General features: G+C 42.0%; 1 protein-coding gene across 1 annotated transcript; it reads left to right on the top strand.

Annotated features, from left to right (window-relative positions):
• Window positions 1–797: 797 nt before the first annotated feature.
• Window positions 798–12,962, top strand: Inip (INTS3 and NABP interacting protein). The gene is made up of 4 exons (XM_051162766.1): window positions 798–1,258; window positions 9,083–9,185; window positions 11,279–11,369; window positions 12,695–12,962. The coding sequence occupies exons 1-4, from the start codon at window positions 1,234–1,236 to the stop codon at window positions 12,788–12,790; spliced, it is 315 nt and encodes a 104-aa protein (XP_051018723.1). The 5' UTR covers window positions 798–1,233; the 3' UTR covers window positions 12,791–12,962.
• The last annotated feature ends 2,654 nt before the right edge of the window (window positions 12,963–15,616 follow it).

Genomic DNA, 15,616 nt, shown 5'->3' with positions numbered 1-15,616 from the left:
GTTCTTCTGTCTCATCCTCCCTAGTGCTGGAATTACCTCTTTGTGCCATTACGTTTTTAAAGAGCGCAAATTTGTTAAACTGCTTTTTTCTCCCCATCCCGTGTCTTGAATGAAACTCAAGGGCCGAGCTTCTCTTGTGATTTCGGCCCGGCCTAATACAAAACTTATTTCTAAACTTAGAAGTAAAAAGGCATGGGGTTGGAGCACGTGCTGCCCAAGCATTAGGGTCTGTTTTGGAATCCTCGCGAAGCCCATGTAGCTGTAGTGCCTGGACACCAGAGGCGAGGGAGGCGGAGACTGGAGGATCGGTGAAGATGGCTGGCTGCCAGCTTAGCTCCAGGCTCGAGAGACCCTGTTTCAAGGCAACAAGGTGGAGAGTGATAGAGCCAGGCATCCAATGCCCTTTTCTGACCTGCTCACACATGCGCACCGCTGGGTATACACCACACACACAAAGAAACCAGGAGCCCGAGTCGGCTTACTAGTTTTGTGACAGACAGCTGACCTCCATAGATACAAAAACGCTCATTAAAAACTTTGTTTGAAACATTTTACACAGTATATGTTGCAGAGTAGATACTTGTTAGATTCTTTCTTTCTTTCCTTTTTTGTTTTTTTTTTCCCTTTCACTAGCGCAGCAAATGATGGGATATGTTATTTAATGAATGGAGAGGTTTTTTTAAGAATTAAAAAACAAAACTTTAAAAACCGGGCGTGGTGGCGCATGCCTTTAATCCCAGCACTCGGGAGGCAGAGGCAGGTGGATTTCTGTGAGTCGATGCCAGCCTGGTCTACAGAGCGAGTCCAGGACAGCCAGGGCTACAAAAGAAACCCTGTGTCGAGGAAAAAAATAAAAGATTTTTTTTTTTTAAATAGAATTTTATTTTTCTTCCTTGCACTGATCATATGGATACTTTGAACAGGTTGATCTATTTGGTAAATACATCTTAATGATGTAAGTTAAAGTAATGCTAAATGTTGGTGTTAACAGCTTCAAGTGTTCTTTTAGTAAAGTGCATGAGGGATTTGCAGAGTTAAATTTCTGATTTAAGTCTGCTTTTTACATGTCTCTCTGAAGAGACTTAAGAAACCAAACCCAGCCCAGCTGTCCTTCACAATTTTGAGGCTGTGATTTAAGGCCAGTGCATTTTATGTGTGCACATAAATTTTTTTACAGATGACTGTAAAGTGCTGATCAGTGGCCACTGAATATAATTGAAACAGAATAGGAAGATGGCAACAAATCCTTCAGGACCAGGTAATGCATGCTGGGATTTCTGTTATTGCTAGGAACTCTTCCTCCCGTACAATGAATGTATTTGAAGTAGAGAAAATTTAATATAGAACAGTCACTACATCCAGAATTAAAGGATGAATAGCAAAGTGGAAACCCCCACTTTAAAATCACTTTAACACAGCTACACATTTTTTTTTAATATTACTAATCCTGTATTTTAACCTGTTAAGATTAGTGATTCACATCATAAACCTTTCCCCCTTTTCCATTTATTTTTGTATAGTGTGCATCTGTGTATGTGCATGTTTGCATGTGTGGGGGTGGGCATGTGTGCATGTGGAGACCGAGGTTGACCTCGGGGATCGCCTTCCATCACCCTTCACCTGATTCATTGAGGCAGGGTCTCTCAGTCAGATCCAGGGCTTGCTGACAGGCTCACTCCTGCTAGCCAGCCTGCTCTGGGGGTACGCTTGCCGCCTTCCACAGGTGCCCACACACCAGGCATGTGGGCTCTAGGGATCTAAGCTTGGTCCTCACACTTTTGGGAACAAGTACTTAACCACTGAGCCACCTCCCCAGCCTGCATCATCAGCTTTCTCCTCCAGCAGCTTCTCCTTGAAATCAGCGTTAAAGACTGTGCCTTTATCTTTGTTGCTGTAAACAGCTTCAGTCATTTCACCTGTTAATGTCTTTTTTAAAATTAATTTATTTATTCACTTTACATTCCAGTCATAGCCTTTCGCTCCTCCCAGTCTCATCCCCTCTCCCTCATCCCTCTCCCCTGCTCAGAAAAGGGAAGACCCCCTACCCACCCACCGCACTGTTACTATCTCTTAATGAAATCAAGTTAGGCACAAGTTGCTGTTAATTTTTTAAAACTGTTTTGCTCAAGCCAGGAGTAGTGACGCACATGTTTAATCCTATCGCTCGGGAGGCAGAGGTAGGCCTCTGTGAGTTCAAGGCCATCCTGGTCTACAAAGTGAGTCCAGGACAGCCAAGGCCACACAGAGAAACCCTGTCTCAAAGAACCAAAAAGGGGAGAAAAAATGCTGAAGAAAATGTATTTTGTTCAAAATTTTTTTGCAGCTTTTTGAGAGCTATGTGTTGAACCTGTGATCTTCCTGCTTCTGCTTCCCAATTGCTAGGATTATAAGTATGTGCCAGATTCAACTTAAAAGTTTATTTACTTATTTATTTATTTAGACAAGGTCTTGCTATGCTGTCTTGGTAGCCTGGAACTTATTGAATAGACCAGGCTGGCCTTCAACATAGAGATCTGCCTGCCTCCCTAGTGCTTGGATTAAAAGTATGTCCCACTACACCTGGCTTGTAAAATGTAGTCTTTAGAATGTATTAATTATCACTTTTTAAGTATTTTTATGCATAATACTTGAAGCAGGTCTTTTTCCATATCAGCTCTGAACTGTTTGCCTTTTAGGTATGTTTGACCCATTATCACAGGTAAACGTTACATATCTCTTTTAACTTCTTTTTAAAATTAAGTTAGAAAGGTTCAGACTAAAGTAATTTGTATTTGATCCTCAGTATGCCCCACCTCTTGCCAAAACTGAGCCAAAATGAAAACTAAGAAAAATCCGTTTAGGGAAGGAGAAAAAAAAAAAAAAATGCTAAAAAGGCACACAGTTTAGTCACAATGAAAACATATTTTAAATTTTCCTGTGCTTTTAATAAACTCTTCTGGTAATTTTTTTCTCTGCTTTAGAAACAGCTATTGTTAATACTGCTTTTGGTTGGCTCATAGTCAGGTCTACTATCATGCCACCAAAATCTAAGGAGTAGTTGGATCTATCATTTGACTTTCATTACTCTGTTAAGAATTGAAGCCAGGTGGTGGTGACACAGGTCTTAATCCCAGCACTGGGAGACAGAGGCAGGCGGGTTTCTGAGCTGGAGGCCAGCCTGGTCTACAGAGTGAGGTCCAGGACAGCCAAGAAACCCTGTCATGAAAAGCAAAACAAACAAATAAACAAAATTCTGTGGGTCTTAGCCATGTGTGGTGGCGCACACTTTTAATCCCAGCACTTAGGAGGCAGAGGCAGGTGGATCTTTGTGAGTTCGAGGCCAGCCTGGTCTACAAAGAGAATCCAGGATAGCCAGGGCTACACAGAGAAACCCTATATTGGAAAACAAAACAAAACAAAAAAAGACTTTTGTTGGTCTCTTGGAGCTGCTGCATTTGGACACCAGCAGAGGGAGTCCATTTCATGTTCTATAAACTTGCAGATTCACAGTAAATGTTTAAGAAAAGTAACATTTATTGATGTTTATTTATTTTGAAACAGGATCTCACTGTGTAGCCCTGGCTGTCCTGGAGCTCACTCTGTAGATCTGGCTGGACTTGGAACTCAGATCTACCTGCCTCTGCCTCCCAAGTGCTGGGATTAAAATTGTGTACCACCCCCACCACCTGGCTAACCTAGGACTCTATGTTACATCTTCGAATGTTTTGCCTGTGTGTATGTCTGTGCATCGCTTTGAGACTGACATTACAGTTGTGAGCCTCCATGTGGGTGCTGGAAGCCTAACCTGCGTCTGCTGAGATAGCCACAGTGCTCTTCATTGCTGAGCCATCTCTGCAGCTCCTCAGGAAAAAATTTAACATTTGTTATTTATTTTACCATGTATAGTAATACTTCTGCACTGTTGATGTGTATAGAAATTAGATGGAGGTTGATTGGCAAGTGCCTCAGATACTCTTAAGTAGTGACTGAATGAAACATGATTTACAAAAAAAAATCTCAATATATGACTTGTCATTATTAGCGCAGGGGCCAGACACCCATTGCGTTCTTGATTATTGGCTAGGTTGGACTGAGAGAGCCTAGAAGAAGGTGAAGCACGCTGGGTAGATCTGTGAAGGTATTTTAGAGGCACTTAAATCATAAGGAACCCAACTAATCAAGGACTTATTCAGCTGGTGGATTCAGAACTTAGAAAGACTGCTGCTAGGAGGTGCTGGGACTGAAAGGATGGGATGTAATTGGAGGAGGTGGGTTTTGGAGTTCGGGGAGGGCTTTGAATGTCTTAGCCCTGTTTTGTCTGCTTTCTAGCTGCCATGAAAGAAACCTCCTCTGCCATATCCACTTGCCACCATGAAATTATGTCTTACCTCACGCCCAAAACAGTCGATCCATACAGCCATGAGCAAACCCTCTGAAATAATGGGCTAAAATAAATCATTTATGTTTTTGTTTTCTCACATCATCTTCCTTCTTGTTCTTCTTCCTCTTCCTTCTCCTCCCCCTCCTTCTCTTCCTCCTGCTCTCTTCCTCCTCCTCCTTTTCTCTCTGTGTCTCTGTGCAGCCCTGGCTGTCCTGGACTCCCTCTGTAGACCAGGTTGTCCTCAAACTCACAGAGACCCAGTGTCCTCTGCCTCCTGAGATTGAAGGTATGTGCTACCATGCCTGGTTTCCTCTTTTTTAAAAAATATGTTTTAAAATTTAGGGCCTGGAGAGATGGCTCAGTGGCTAAGAGTAGTGGCTGCTTTTTCAGAAGGCCTGGTTGAGTTCCCAGTACCAATGTGACAGCTCATAATGGTCTATAATTTCAGTTTCAGGGGATTCGATGCCCTCATATGGCTTCCTCAGGCAGTGGACACACATGTAGTGCGTAGATATACATGCAGGCAAAACACCTATACACATAATACCTTTTTTAAAAAAATTGATTGGTATTTGTGTGCTTGTGCTATACATGTGTGTAGAAGTCAGGAGACAACTTATAGGAATTGGTTCTCTTCTTCCACCATATCTGATCTGGGATCAACCTTGGTTTGTCAGTAAGCCTCAAAAAAAGAAAAAAAACAAACAAAAAAACAAACAAAAAAACAAAAAAACTTAACCCTCTTTCAGATCTAGCAGTCTTTTTTTTTTTTTTTTTTCCTCGAGACAGGGTTTCTCTGTGTAGCCGTGGCTGTCCTGGACTCTCTTTGTAGACCAGGCTGGCCTTGAACTCACAGCGATCCGCCTGCCTCTGCCTCTGCCTCCGAAGTGCAGGGATTAAAGATGTGCACCAGCATGCCCGGCAAGATCTAGCAGTCTTCCATAGGATAGTAGTAGTCAGAATTTCTAAATTTGATAAGCTTTTGGCAGTCACTGAAGCCTTACTTTTCATAATGCAGGGAGTGCTGAACATCTGGTAGGTTCTCAATAATTACAGGATTCATAAGTTGATAAATTGTAATATCTTGAGAATTGTACCTGTTTTGGAGAAATTTGACATGCAGAGGCAAACCATCAAACTGGATTTGGCTGAGGTACCATTTCTGTATCCTTTTTATGTTTGTTTTTAGGTTGTTTACATGCAACATGTTTATGTATAGGCCGGTGTGCCCTGGTGTACATGTGGAAGTCAGGAGGCAGCTTTATAGAATCTGTTCTCTCCTTCCGCCTCTGTGTGGGGCCCAGTGTTGAACCCAGGCTGCCCAGCCTGTGTGCAAGTACCTTTCCTATTGAAACACCTACTCTGCCTCCCTATTTTATACCTTGGATGGTGTCTCAGTTCTTCCTTATTGGTAAATGTGGCAGCCAGATAAGTCTAGCTTGATTTCAGAAGAGCCTGAGTAATATGCATGGGAGGACTGGAGACTCTCATTTCAGTTTCCTCAGAAGAGTGGTAACTGGAAGACCTGGAGATGGGATGAGTACTGCTGACTTGGAGTCACTCTGCATGCTCTCTTCTGATTTTAGGGCTCTGTATAGGAATGGATTGGCATAGCTCCTGGGTGGGGTCCTGTTTGAGCCCTGCTTAGTTCCGAGTTTTAGCCGAGGGAATAAGGCTTGTGTTTTAAAGTGTAACCCTTCTCAAGCATTGCTGTGTTCTAGTGACGAGCATGAAAATTCTCTTAAACTTTTTGTATTTGTACCTTTTTTCCTTTATTTTTATTTTTTCGCTTTCTCGAAACAGTGTTTCTCTTTGTAGCCCAGGCTGGCCTTGGACCCCCTAGAGTGATGGGATTAGAGGAGTGTTCCACCATGCTTGGCTTGTATTTGAACCTTTTACGGAGTATAGATACAGGGCTGGAAAAGTACTGTTTTGTATAGGTTTGGGGTTGTGTTTTTTTTTTTTTTTCCTGTTTGTTTTTGTGTTTATGGGGGTGAGGGCTTCTCTGTGTAGCTTTGGCTGTCCTGGTACTCACTTGTGTGAAGACCAGGATGCCTTTGAACTCACAGAGATCCACCTACCTCTGCCACCTGAGTGCTAGGATTAAAGCTGTGTGTCCCCACTAGCTTGGCAAGGGTTTTTTTTGTTGTTGTTTTGTTTTAAACTTATTTTAATTTTATATGTAATGGTGTTTTGCCTGAATGTATGTCTGTAAGGGTGGTGGATCCTCTGGAATTTGGAGTTACAGACAATTGTGAGCTGCCGTGTAGGTAGTGGGAATTGAACCTAGGTCTTGAGCCATCTCTCCAGCATCTAAAAGCCCTGTTTTCAAAGCAGTATAATAGTTGTTATTAAGAAGTAGATTATTGGGGCCAGAGAGGTGAATCAGCAGTTAAGAGCACTTACTTCTCTTCCAGAGACCAGAACTCAGTTCCTAGGACCCACGTTGGGTATAGGAATGCCTGTAATCCTATAATTTCAGTTCCAGAGAATCCAGTGCCCTGTTCTGGCCTCCGGTGCACTGGCATGCATGTGTACACACACACACACACACACTTTTTTTCACGCACACATTTTTAAAAAACAGTTTTCTTTAAGGCAGTGGTTCTCAACCTGTTGGTTGCAATCCCTTTGTGGAGGTCAAAAAAAAAAAAAAGCCCTCAGGGGTCATATCAGATATCCAGAAAATCAGATATTTACTTTATGATTCATAACCATAGCAAAGTTATAGTATAAAGTAGCAGTGATAATAACTTTACGGTTGGGGGTTTACCATAAATGAGAAACTGTCCTAAAGATTCACGTTCGCAACATTAGGAAAGTTGAGAATCACTGCTTTAAGGGAAGCTCTGGTTTTTATTTTTGTTTTGTTTGTTTGTTTGTTTTTGGTTTTCTGAGACAGTGTTTCTCTGTGTAGCCTTGGCTGTCCTGGACTCGCTTTGTAGACCAGGCTGGCCTCGAACTCACAGAGATCTACCTGCCTCTGCCTCCCAAGTGCTGGCATTAAAGGCGTGCGCCACCACCGCCCGACGGAAGCTCTATATTTAAAAAGAGAAATAAGCCAGGCGGTGGTGGCGCACGCCTTTAATGCCAGCACTGGAGGTGGGGCGTGGGGGAAGGGGGCATGCCTGTAATCCTAGCACTCGGGGTGGGTTCATTTCTGAGTTTCAGGCCAGCCTGGTCTACAAAGCAAGTCCAGGACAGCCAAGGATACACAGAGAAACCCTGTCTCAAGAGAGGAAAAAAAAGTGACTGTGACTATCATCTCTTTTGTCCTAGATGTGCATCGAGAACTGGTTACTTGGGAATTTTTAGTGACATAGGAAAACATGGGAGTAAAATGTTTCTGTGAGTGTTAAAATGAGAATATGTAATTGTGAATGAGATAAAACTATCATTCAAAAATGAAAACATTTTAGCATGCTGATTCTAAGAAAATTGTATTCGACAGAGGTGAAGATATTACATAGTTCCTGAGATAATACACTAAATAATCCTTGTGCTTCTGAGAGTTAACACATTATAGCATGATCATAGGTATTGAAGAAAAATCTCACATAGTGAGTATAACCTTTTAAGTAGTTTATCTTTGAGTTTGTATGAATTCTGATGATGAGAGATGGTTACATCATATAACCAGACAGGCTACCTAGTTTGCCTTACATTTTAGGTTTGAAGTAAGCAACTAGTACTTAAATAGTACTTGTTGGCTTTTATATAGTTTCATAATGTAAATATTTTGCTCAAAACTCATACTCGAATAGTAGATTGTGTTGTTTGTTTTTTAGATTACATGAGGTTTATTAAGTGAACATGAGGAGAGAAGGAAAGAGGGCAAGGGGTACCCCAGGGCGGCCGGGGTGGGGGGTCGGGAACGACATGACAGAGACAGGTAAGAGAGCTTGCTGTTTGTTTTCGAGACAAGAGTCTCGGCCAACTGTAGACTTGGTGTTAGGAAATGAACCCCGGTCCCCTGGAAAGCAGCCAGTATTCCTTTTTTTTTTTTTTTTAGATTTATTTATTTATTATGTATACAGTGCTCTGCCTGCATGTACACCTGCATGTCAGAAGAGGGCATCAGATCACATTATAAATGGTTGTGAGCCACCATATGGTTGCTGGGAATTGAACTCAGGAGCCATCTCTCCAGCCTGCAGCCAGTGTTCTTAACTGCTGAGCCATCTCAACATTCCCCTACCCATATCCCTTTTCTTTTAGTGTCAAACTAGCCCTGGTTGGTCTGGAATTCACAGAAATCCTCTTGCCTCTGCCTCCTGAGAGCATTAGGATTAAAGTATATGCTGTCATTGCTGGGTTTTATTTCTTTTTTAATTATTTTTATTTTATGAACATTAATGTTTTGCCTGCATGTATGTCTCTGTGAAGGTGTCAGATCTTGGAGTTACAGACAGTTGTAAGGTGCCATGTGTGGGTGCTGTGAGTCCAGGACAGCCAAGGCCACACAGAGAAACCCTGTCTCGAAAGACAAACAAACAAAAAAGAGATAGGGTCTCATGTAGCCCAGGCTGACCTTGAAGTCTAACTCTCAAGTGCAGAGACTAGAGAGAACGGCCCGCCACATCTGGCACTGTATTATGCTTGGGAGAAAGACCTTACTTGTGGATTTGGGGCTGTGTTGGAGAATAGGAAGTTTGCTTTCTGGTTTCTACACGGCCTGGGTCTGAAATGCTTCTTATTCCCTTCCCTTCTTTTCTTCTTTAGGTTTTCAAAATAAAAATAGAGTTGCGATTTTGGCTGAACTGGACAAAGAGAAAAGAAAATTACTTATGCAGAACCAATCTTCAACAAGTCACCCTGGAGCTAGGTATTAACTGTTCTTTGGAGGTGCTGTTATTAATCACACGTACAGGGAAAGCCCTGCCTTGCACTCTTCGGGGGTCTCGCTTTACTGTTAGAATTAGGTCTGCACTTTCAGCTTCCCTACCATACTCCTAATTGTGTCCATAGTCCACTCAGTCCTGTTACGTCCCGTGCGGTCCATTTCATCACAGCTGCTGCTGTCTGAGATTTGTTCGGCATATCCACACAGCCCCAGTGTTTAGCACAGAGCCAACTTTCTAGTAGCTGCTTTAGAATCACGAACAGCCGGTGGCGCACGCCTTTAATCCCAGCCCTCAGGAGGTAGAGGCAGGCGGATCAATGTGAGTTTGAGGCCAGCCTGGTCTACAAAGCGAGTCCAGGACAGCCAGGGCTACACAGAGAAACTCTGTCTCAATAAACCAACCAACCAACAAACAGAATCGTGTGAAGAAGCAACTGTCAGTTTTTTTAAAATTCACAGTTGTTCAACCTGTGTGCAACATGGTTTTCATACATTTAATTATCATATGGACAGTGAAGTATGGTTCACTGTTGATGAGCATTGTGCTGTTTGTTAACAGTGTTTTAAAATGTTAAAGTCTGGTGTGGTGCTGCACGCCTTTAATCCTAGCACTCAGGTAGGCAAAGGCCAGCTGTGTCTACAGAATGAGTTCCAGGACAGCCAAGGGTACTCAGAGAAACTCTGTCTCAAAAAACAAGACAAAACAAAAATCCAAAAGAGTAAGTTAATAATATTAATAAGGATGATGATAGACTGAGGTTCTTCAAATATAGTTAAAAGTAGGGGACTATAAATTATGAAATCTATGTGATAGACTACTTGAAAGCCCATACAAATAACATAGGCTTTCTTCATATATTAATTATAGATAATGGGAAGAGGAGGGGAAGTGCTTTTAAGTTTTTTGTTTGTTTGGTTTGGGTTTCTTTTTGTTGTTGTTTCTGCATGCACTGGGGTGTATGTGTGTGTCTGCGTGATCCCCTGGAACTGGAGTTGGACAGTTGTCAGCTGCCATGTGGGTGCTAGGAATTAGACTCGGGGCCTCTGGAAGAGCAGACACTGTCCTCAACCACTAAGCTTCTCTCTCACCATAAATTTTTATTTATTAAGTTTTATGAGATATGGTTTGTTGTGTACTCTTGGCTGACTTGGAACTCAAGATTCTCCTGTGTCCACCCCTGAAATGCTGATACCATATGAGTGCACCACCATGTTCAGCTTAGAAATTGTTTTATTCCTACAAAGAATACACAGGGCTTGAGAGATGGCTCAGTGGACGAGACGGCTCTTGCCTCCAAGCCTGTCAACCTGAGCTCAATCCCCAGGACTCACAGGGGATAAAGAGCTGATCTCCAGATGTGTCTGACAAAAACCAAATAAATTGAAAAAAACTTTTTAAGTGCATACATAGTAAAAACTGTATGATTCATTGGAAGTCCTAAAGGCTTAGGGATTAGCTCAGTGGTTTGGTGTGCTGGAAACCTGGGGTGTGGTTTCTAGGACACACAAAAAAAACCTAACACACCAGATGCTGTCTCTTCAGATTTAGTACAGCATGGTGATTAGTTAATAATTGTGTACCTGAAAATTATTGAGATCTGTGTCCATAATAAAAGTATTAGCATATGACATGATGGATAGCTTTTTCAGCTTGATTTAATAATTTTATGTATATTAAAACATTACAGACCATAAATATATACAATTTAAAAATATTTTACTTATTTATGGCATATAAGTGCTCTATTTGCATGTACACCTGTATGCCAGAAGAGGGCATTACATCACATTATAGATGGTTGTGAGGCACCAAGTGGTTGGCCGGAATTGAACTCAGGACTTCTGGAAGAGCAGACAGTGCTCTTAACCGCTGAGCCATCTCTCCAGCCCCGATATGTATAATTTTTATGTGTTGGCTTTACCTCAGTTTTGAAAAAGTAGCTTACTATAATAAAAATGTGCCAATCTAATAAATCCCCTTGTATGTTTTTTATATTTTTATATTTTTTATTTTTATTTTTTTAAGGTAAGGATATATCTCTTTGGTAGCTAAGTAACTGAGATTTCCATTTTAGCATCTCCCTCTCCAGACCCTCTCTTAATAAGGACTTCCGGGACCATGCTGAGCAGCAGCACATTGCAGCCCAGCAGAAGGCAGCTTTGCAGGTGAGCAAAGGGACCTGACAGTCTGGTTTCATTGGAGAGTTCCAAGTTCCAGAAGCCAGCACGTACTGTCTGTATCTCAGGGGAGCCATATTAAGGAACTGGTTCCACACATCATTGCAGCGGTTTGCTGATGTTCACTTATGCTCAGAGGGATTGAAGGACCAGGACAGTAGTAATGAAAGTACTCATGATTGATTCTCTGCTGTGCTTTGCCAAGGGATTTCTTATTCACAAAAATATTCGCACAGAATGCTCTAGAAAATTGAACTGGCTAGTTTAATAATACCATATATATCTTTAAATTTGTCACACCATTACTCTGCTGAGTGTCTTACTGGTTTACTCTTTGGGTGTTTTCATAATGGTCTGCACTGCTTGCATGGAAAATATAGAAAGGCGCTTCCTGTTAGACTGTAAATGCGATGGTCCAGCTTGGAGACATTCTTCTTTAAAGTGATAGCTTCAGCATTACATTCATCTTGGGTAGCTGACGATGCCCACAGGCCTGGGGCTAAACATCTTTCTTTTTTAGGTAGGTTATCTGTATAACCCTGCAATATCAGCACTTCAGGGGTGCATATGGAAGGGTCTTGAGTTCCAGGCCAGCCTAGGCTACGTAGAAAAACCCAATGCACGCCTTTAGTCCCAGCACTCGGGAGGTAGAGGCAGGCAGATTGCTGTGAGTTCGAGGTCAGTGTGATCTTCAAAGTGAGTCCAGGACAGCCGAGGCTACACAGAGAAACCTTGTCTTGAAAAACAAAAACAAAACAAACAAACAAATAAATAAAAATTTGAGAGGTATAGTGTAATTATCTTTGCTTTTAAGCAGAATTCCAGAATTGGAAAGGATATCATAAAGACCATCTCACTTCAAATTACTAAAAACAGCCCTTTTTAAAAATTTTTAGCAAGAGGGAAATTACTGGTAGTTTTTAAAGTAGTTATATTCCAACATTGTCTCCTTGTTGGTGGATTTTAATCATAGTGGTCACTGTTCTCCCTTCTGAGGCTGCTCCTCTGTCTCGGGCTCCTTGTCTGCTACTTGTCTGCTACTTTTTCTCACTCCAAAGAAGAAAGCAATCCTGTCTGCTGATGGAAGAGTCCTGCGGAGATAGAAAGGCGCTAAAAGGGTGCCTGATGCAGTATGTTAATCTGAATTGTGTTATTCTATCTGTGTAAACAAAGCATTAGCAGTAATGCTTTTTAACAAATAAATTAGATCTTAGGAATTCAGAAAGGATAAGGAATTTTAATGCCTTGGTTGAAAAATTGTGAGTCTTAATAGCTTAACTGTTTCTGGGTTTTGTTCTGTTGCTCTTTCTCAGCACGCGCACGCACACTCATCTGGGTACTTCATCACCCAGGACTCTGCGTTTGGGAACCTTATTCTCCCCGTTTTACCTCGCCTTGACCCAGAATGAAGAAAGTGTCTGTGCTAAAGAGACTCTGTGATATCAAATGGCAAAGCTCTCACTCAGCTCTGTGCAAACTCTGACTTTCGGAATCTTGGGGAACTTAGTTTTTGTTTCTTTAAAGGAAAGACTAAGCGAGAGCGAAAACAGAAGAAGCCGAGATGCTGAGAACTTTGGAAGTGGTATTGTCGGAGGACTTGGCCGTGCTGGCCTTGACTAACTTTTTTGTGTTGCCATTTGACTTATCACTTTTGGACTCAGAATTGCTTAGCGTTGTAACATCTGCACCACCTTCAACAAGCTGGACTGAATGTATCATGCATGAAGCTCAGGGTCTGACCCCAGCACTGCACGAACAAGCTCTGACGGCACACGCCTGTAATCTCAGCTCGAGAGAAACAGACAGAAGATCAGAAGTTCAAAGCCATCCTTGCCTAGGTAGTGATTTTGAGACCAGTCTGAGGTCTGTGAGACTGCACCTCAAAAAAACAAAGAAACCCAAAAAAGCGAACAAATGAGCCATTAATAGCCCTAACTTAGAGAAAAGAGGATGCTTTTTAAAATGTGAATGATAGGCGTTAAGAAACAACATATCCAGAAATACGCTCTAAACTAAGAACTCATTATTCTACTCTGAATTTTAAAAGAAAACTCCAAGTAAAACTAAATTATCAGCTAATCCTAAATCTTTTTCAAATAAATGCTACTACAAATGATGTGACCAAATGCTGTTATGAAAAACAGCTAAAGTAATATGGTGGTTTTAAATGTATGTGCATTCTCACTTCATGTAAATAGTGTGCTTGAGTGGCTTTATTTTCTATTTGTGTCTCACTGAAAACCTAAAATTAGGCTGGGCATGGTGGTGCAAGCCTTTAATCCCAGCACTTGGGAGGCAGAGGCAGGCAGATCTCTGTGAGTTTGAGGCCACCCTTGTCTACAAAGTGAGTCCAGGACAGCCAGAGAAACCCTGTCTCAAAAAGAAAAAAAAAAAAAAAAAAAAAAAAAAAAAGAAAGAAAGAAAGAAAGAAAAGAAAACCTAAAATTAGGCAAATTAAGTCTTTTAAGTTATTTTAAATTAAAAAAAGAAAAAGAAAAAAAAAAAGAGACTTAGGTTAAGCAAGTTGTTTAACAGGGCCAAACTTTACCAAGAACTGAGGGCCTTATTTAAATCATACTTCCTGCTGCTCTCCTGTAGAATTAGCCTTTGATTAAGGGGTGAGAAGCATGGGCTAGAAAGTTCTATAACACATCTTGCACAGAAGTGTCAGAATCAAAGCTTTTTTTTGTTTTTCAAGACAGGGTTTTTCCGTGTTAGCCTTGGTTGTCCTGAACTCGCTTTGTAGAACAGGCTGGCCTTGAACTCACAGTGATCCACCATGCCTGGCCCTCAAAACAGTATTTTATAAGGGGGTTATTTTGTAAGGATCTCGGCATTTTCTGTTCTAAGGATGAACCTAAAGGGGTTTTTAAAGCAATGGAGGTGTTGTCACTGAGAAGCTAAAACCCCAATCCTCATAACCTCATGTAGCTAAGTGTCTTGTAGTTTCGTCCTCTCTGGTATTGGGGGAGTTTAGACAACATTTTTGTTGGGTTAATATTTAGCTACAGTTTTAGTCCCTTCTGATAGTTTGCTGTAGGTGTTTTCACCAGTCACATAGCACCATCCTGCTCAAAGTGAGCAATAGTGAGCAGCAGTTCCAGAAGAGGCTGTGTCGCTTAGGGCCTCGAGCTGATTTCTCCACTTGAGTAAGATGGAGCTATCGCAGCTATGACACCGCTTCCTGTTGCAGGGCGGCGCCTGTGTCTGCTGCTGACCAGGGACCCTCTCGGCTCCAAAAGCCCATCCAGGGTCAACTCAGGCCTCCTAATAGTCTTCATTTTCTTGAATTTCACTGGTTTCTCTTTTGTGTGACCCTTGGCGTGCTCACAGGATTTTAAATCTACCTGCTGATGTTTGGAAATTAAGACATGTATATATTTTTCTCACTGTGGAAGCCTTTGCCTACTGTGTGACTTTGTAATCTAAATGCCTATTTTCCTTTCCCGTGTCTGAGATAAGATACCCCGATGGAAACAATTTAAGGGAGAAAGGGCTTATCTTGACTCAGGGTTCAGGACATACACCGTCATTGTAGGGAAGATCAAGGGAGCTGGAGCTTGAAGCAGGTGGTCACATTTCATCCTCAGTCAAGAAGCAAAGAACAAAAAATGGATGCTGATGCTCTTTCTCTCTCTCTCTATACAAGGCAGGGAGTGGTGCCACTCAACAGTGGGTGAATTTTCTACCTCAGTTAATACTATCAGGGCAATTCCACAAGGCATGCCCTGAGGCTTTCCTCTAGCTGATTCTAGATTCAGTCATGCTGACAACGTCATTCTACTAAGTAGGAGGACTTTCCACTGGTTCTCTGCTTTGTGTAACATGCTCCTTTCTGTGTGTATCTATTAATACTGACTCTGGCGAGTACTGTGTTTGAGGGACAGAAAGATCACAGAGGCCTACATTGGGGGTGACATTGTTGAGGATCCTGCTCTGGCATTCAGGTAGTCACAAAACAAGCAGTTACGGCACAAGAGAGGCCTCTTGGCGTATACTGCAGTCTGGATATAGTTAGACATATGTAGGGATATAACTGGCAAGGGAGTGCCAGGCAGGCCAGAATTGCAGTCAAGCCCAGTGTGGTGGTTCATGCCTGTAATGCTAGCTCTCAGATGAGACAGAAGAATCACTACTAGTTCAAGGCCAGCCTAGGCTACAGAGTGAGAACCTGTACCCCACCCCCAACCCTCTCTCCCTAAAAAATATGAAAAAGAGTTTCAGGGATGAAACTG

The sequence above is a fragment of the Acomys russatus genome, chromosome 2 (genome assembly GCF_903995435.1).
Source record: "Acomys russatus chromosome 2, mAcoRus1.1, whole genome shotgun sequence".
Classification (NCBI taxonomy): domain Eukaryota; kingdom Metazoa; phylum Chordata; class Mammalia; order Rodentia; family Muridae; genus Acomys; species Acomys russatus.
This window is presented reverse-complemented; position numbering and strand designations above follow the sequence as displayed.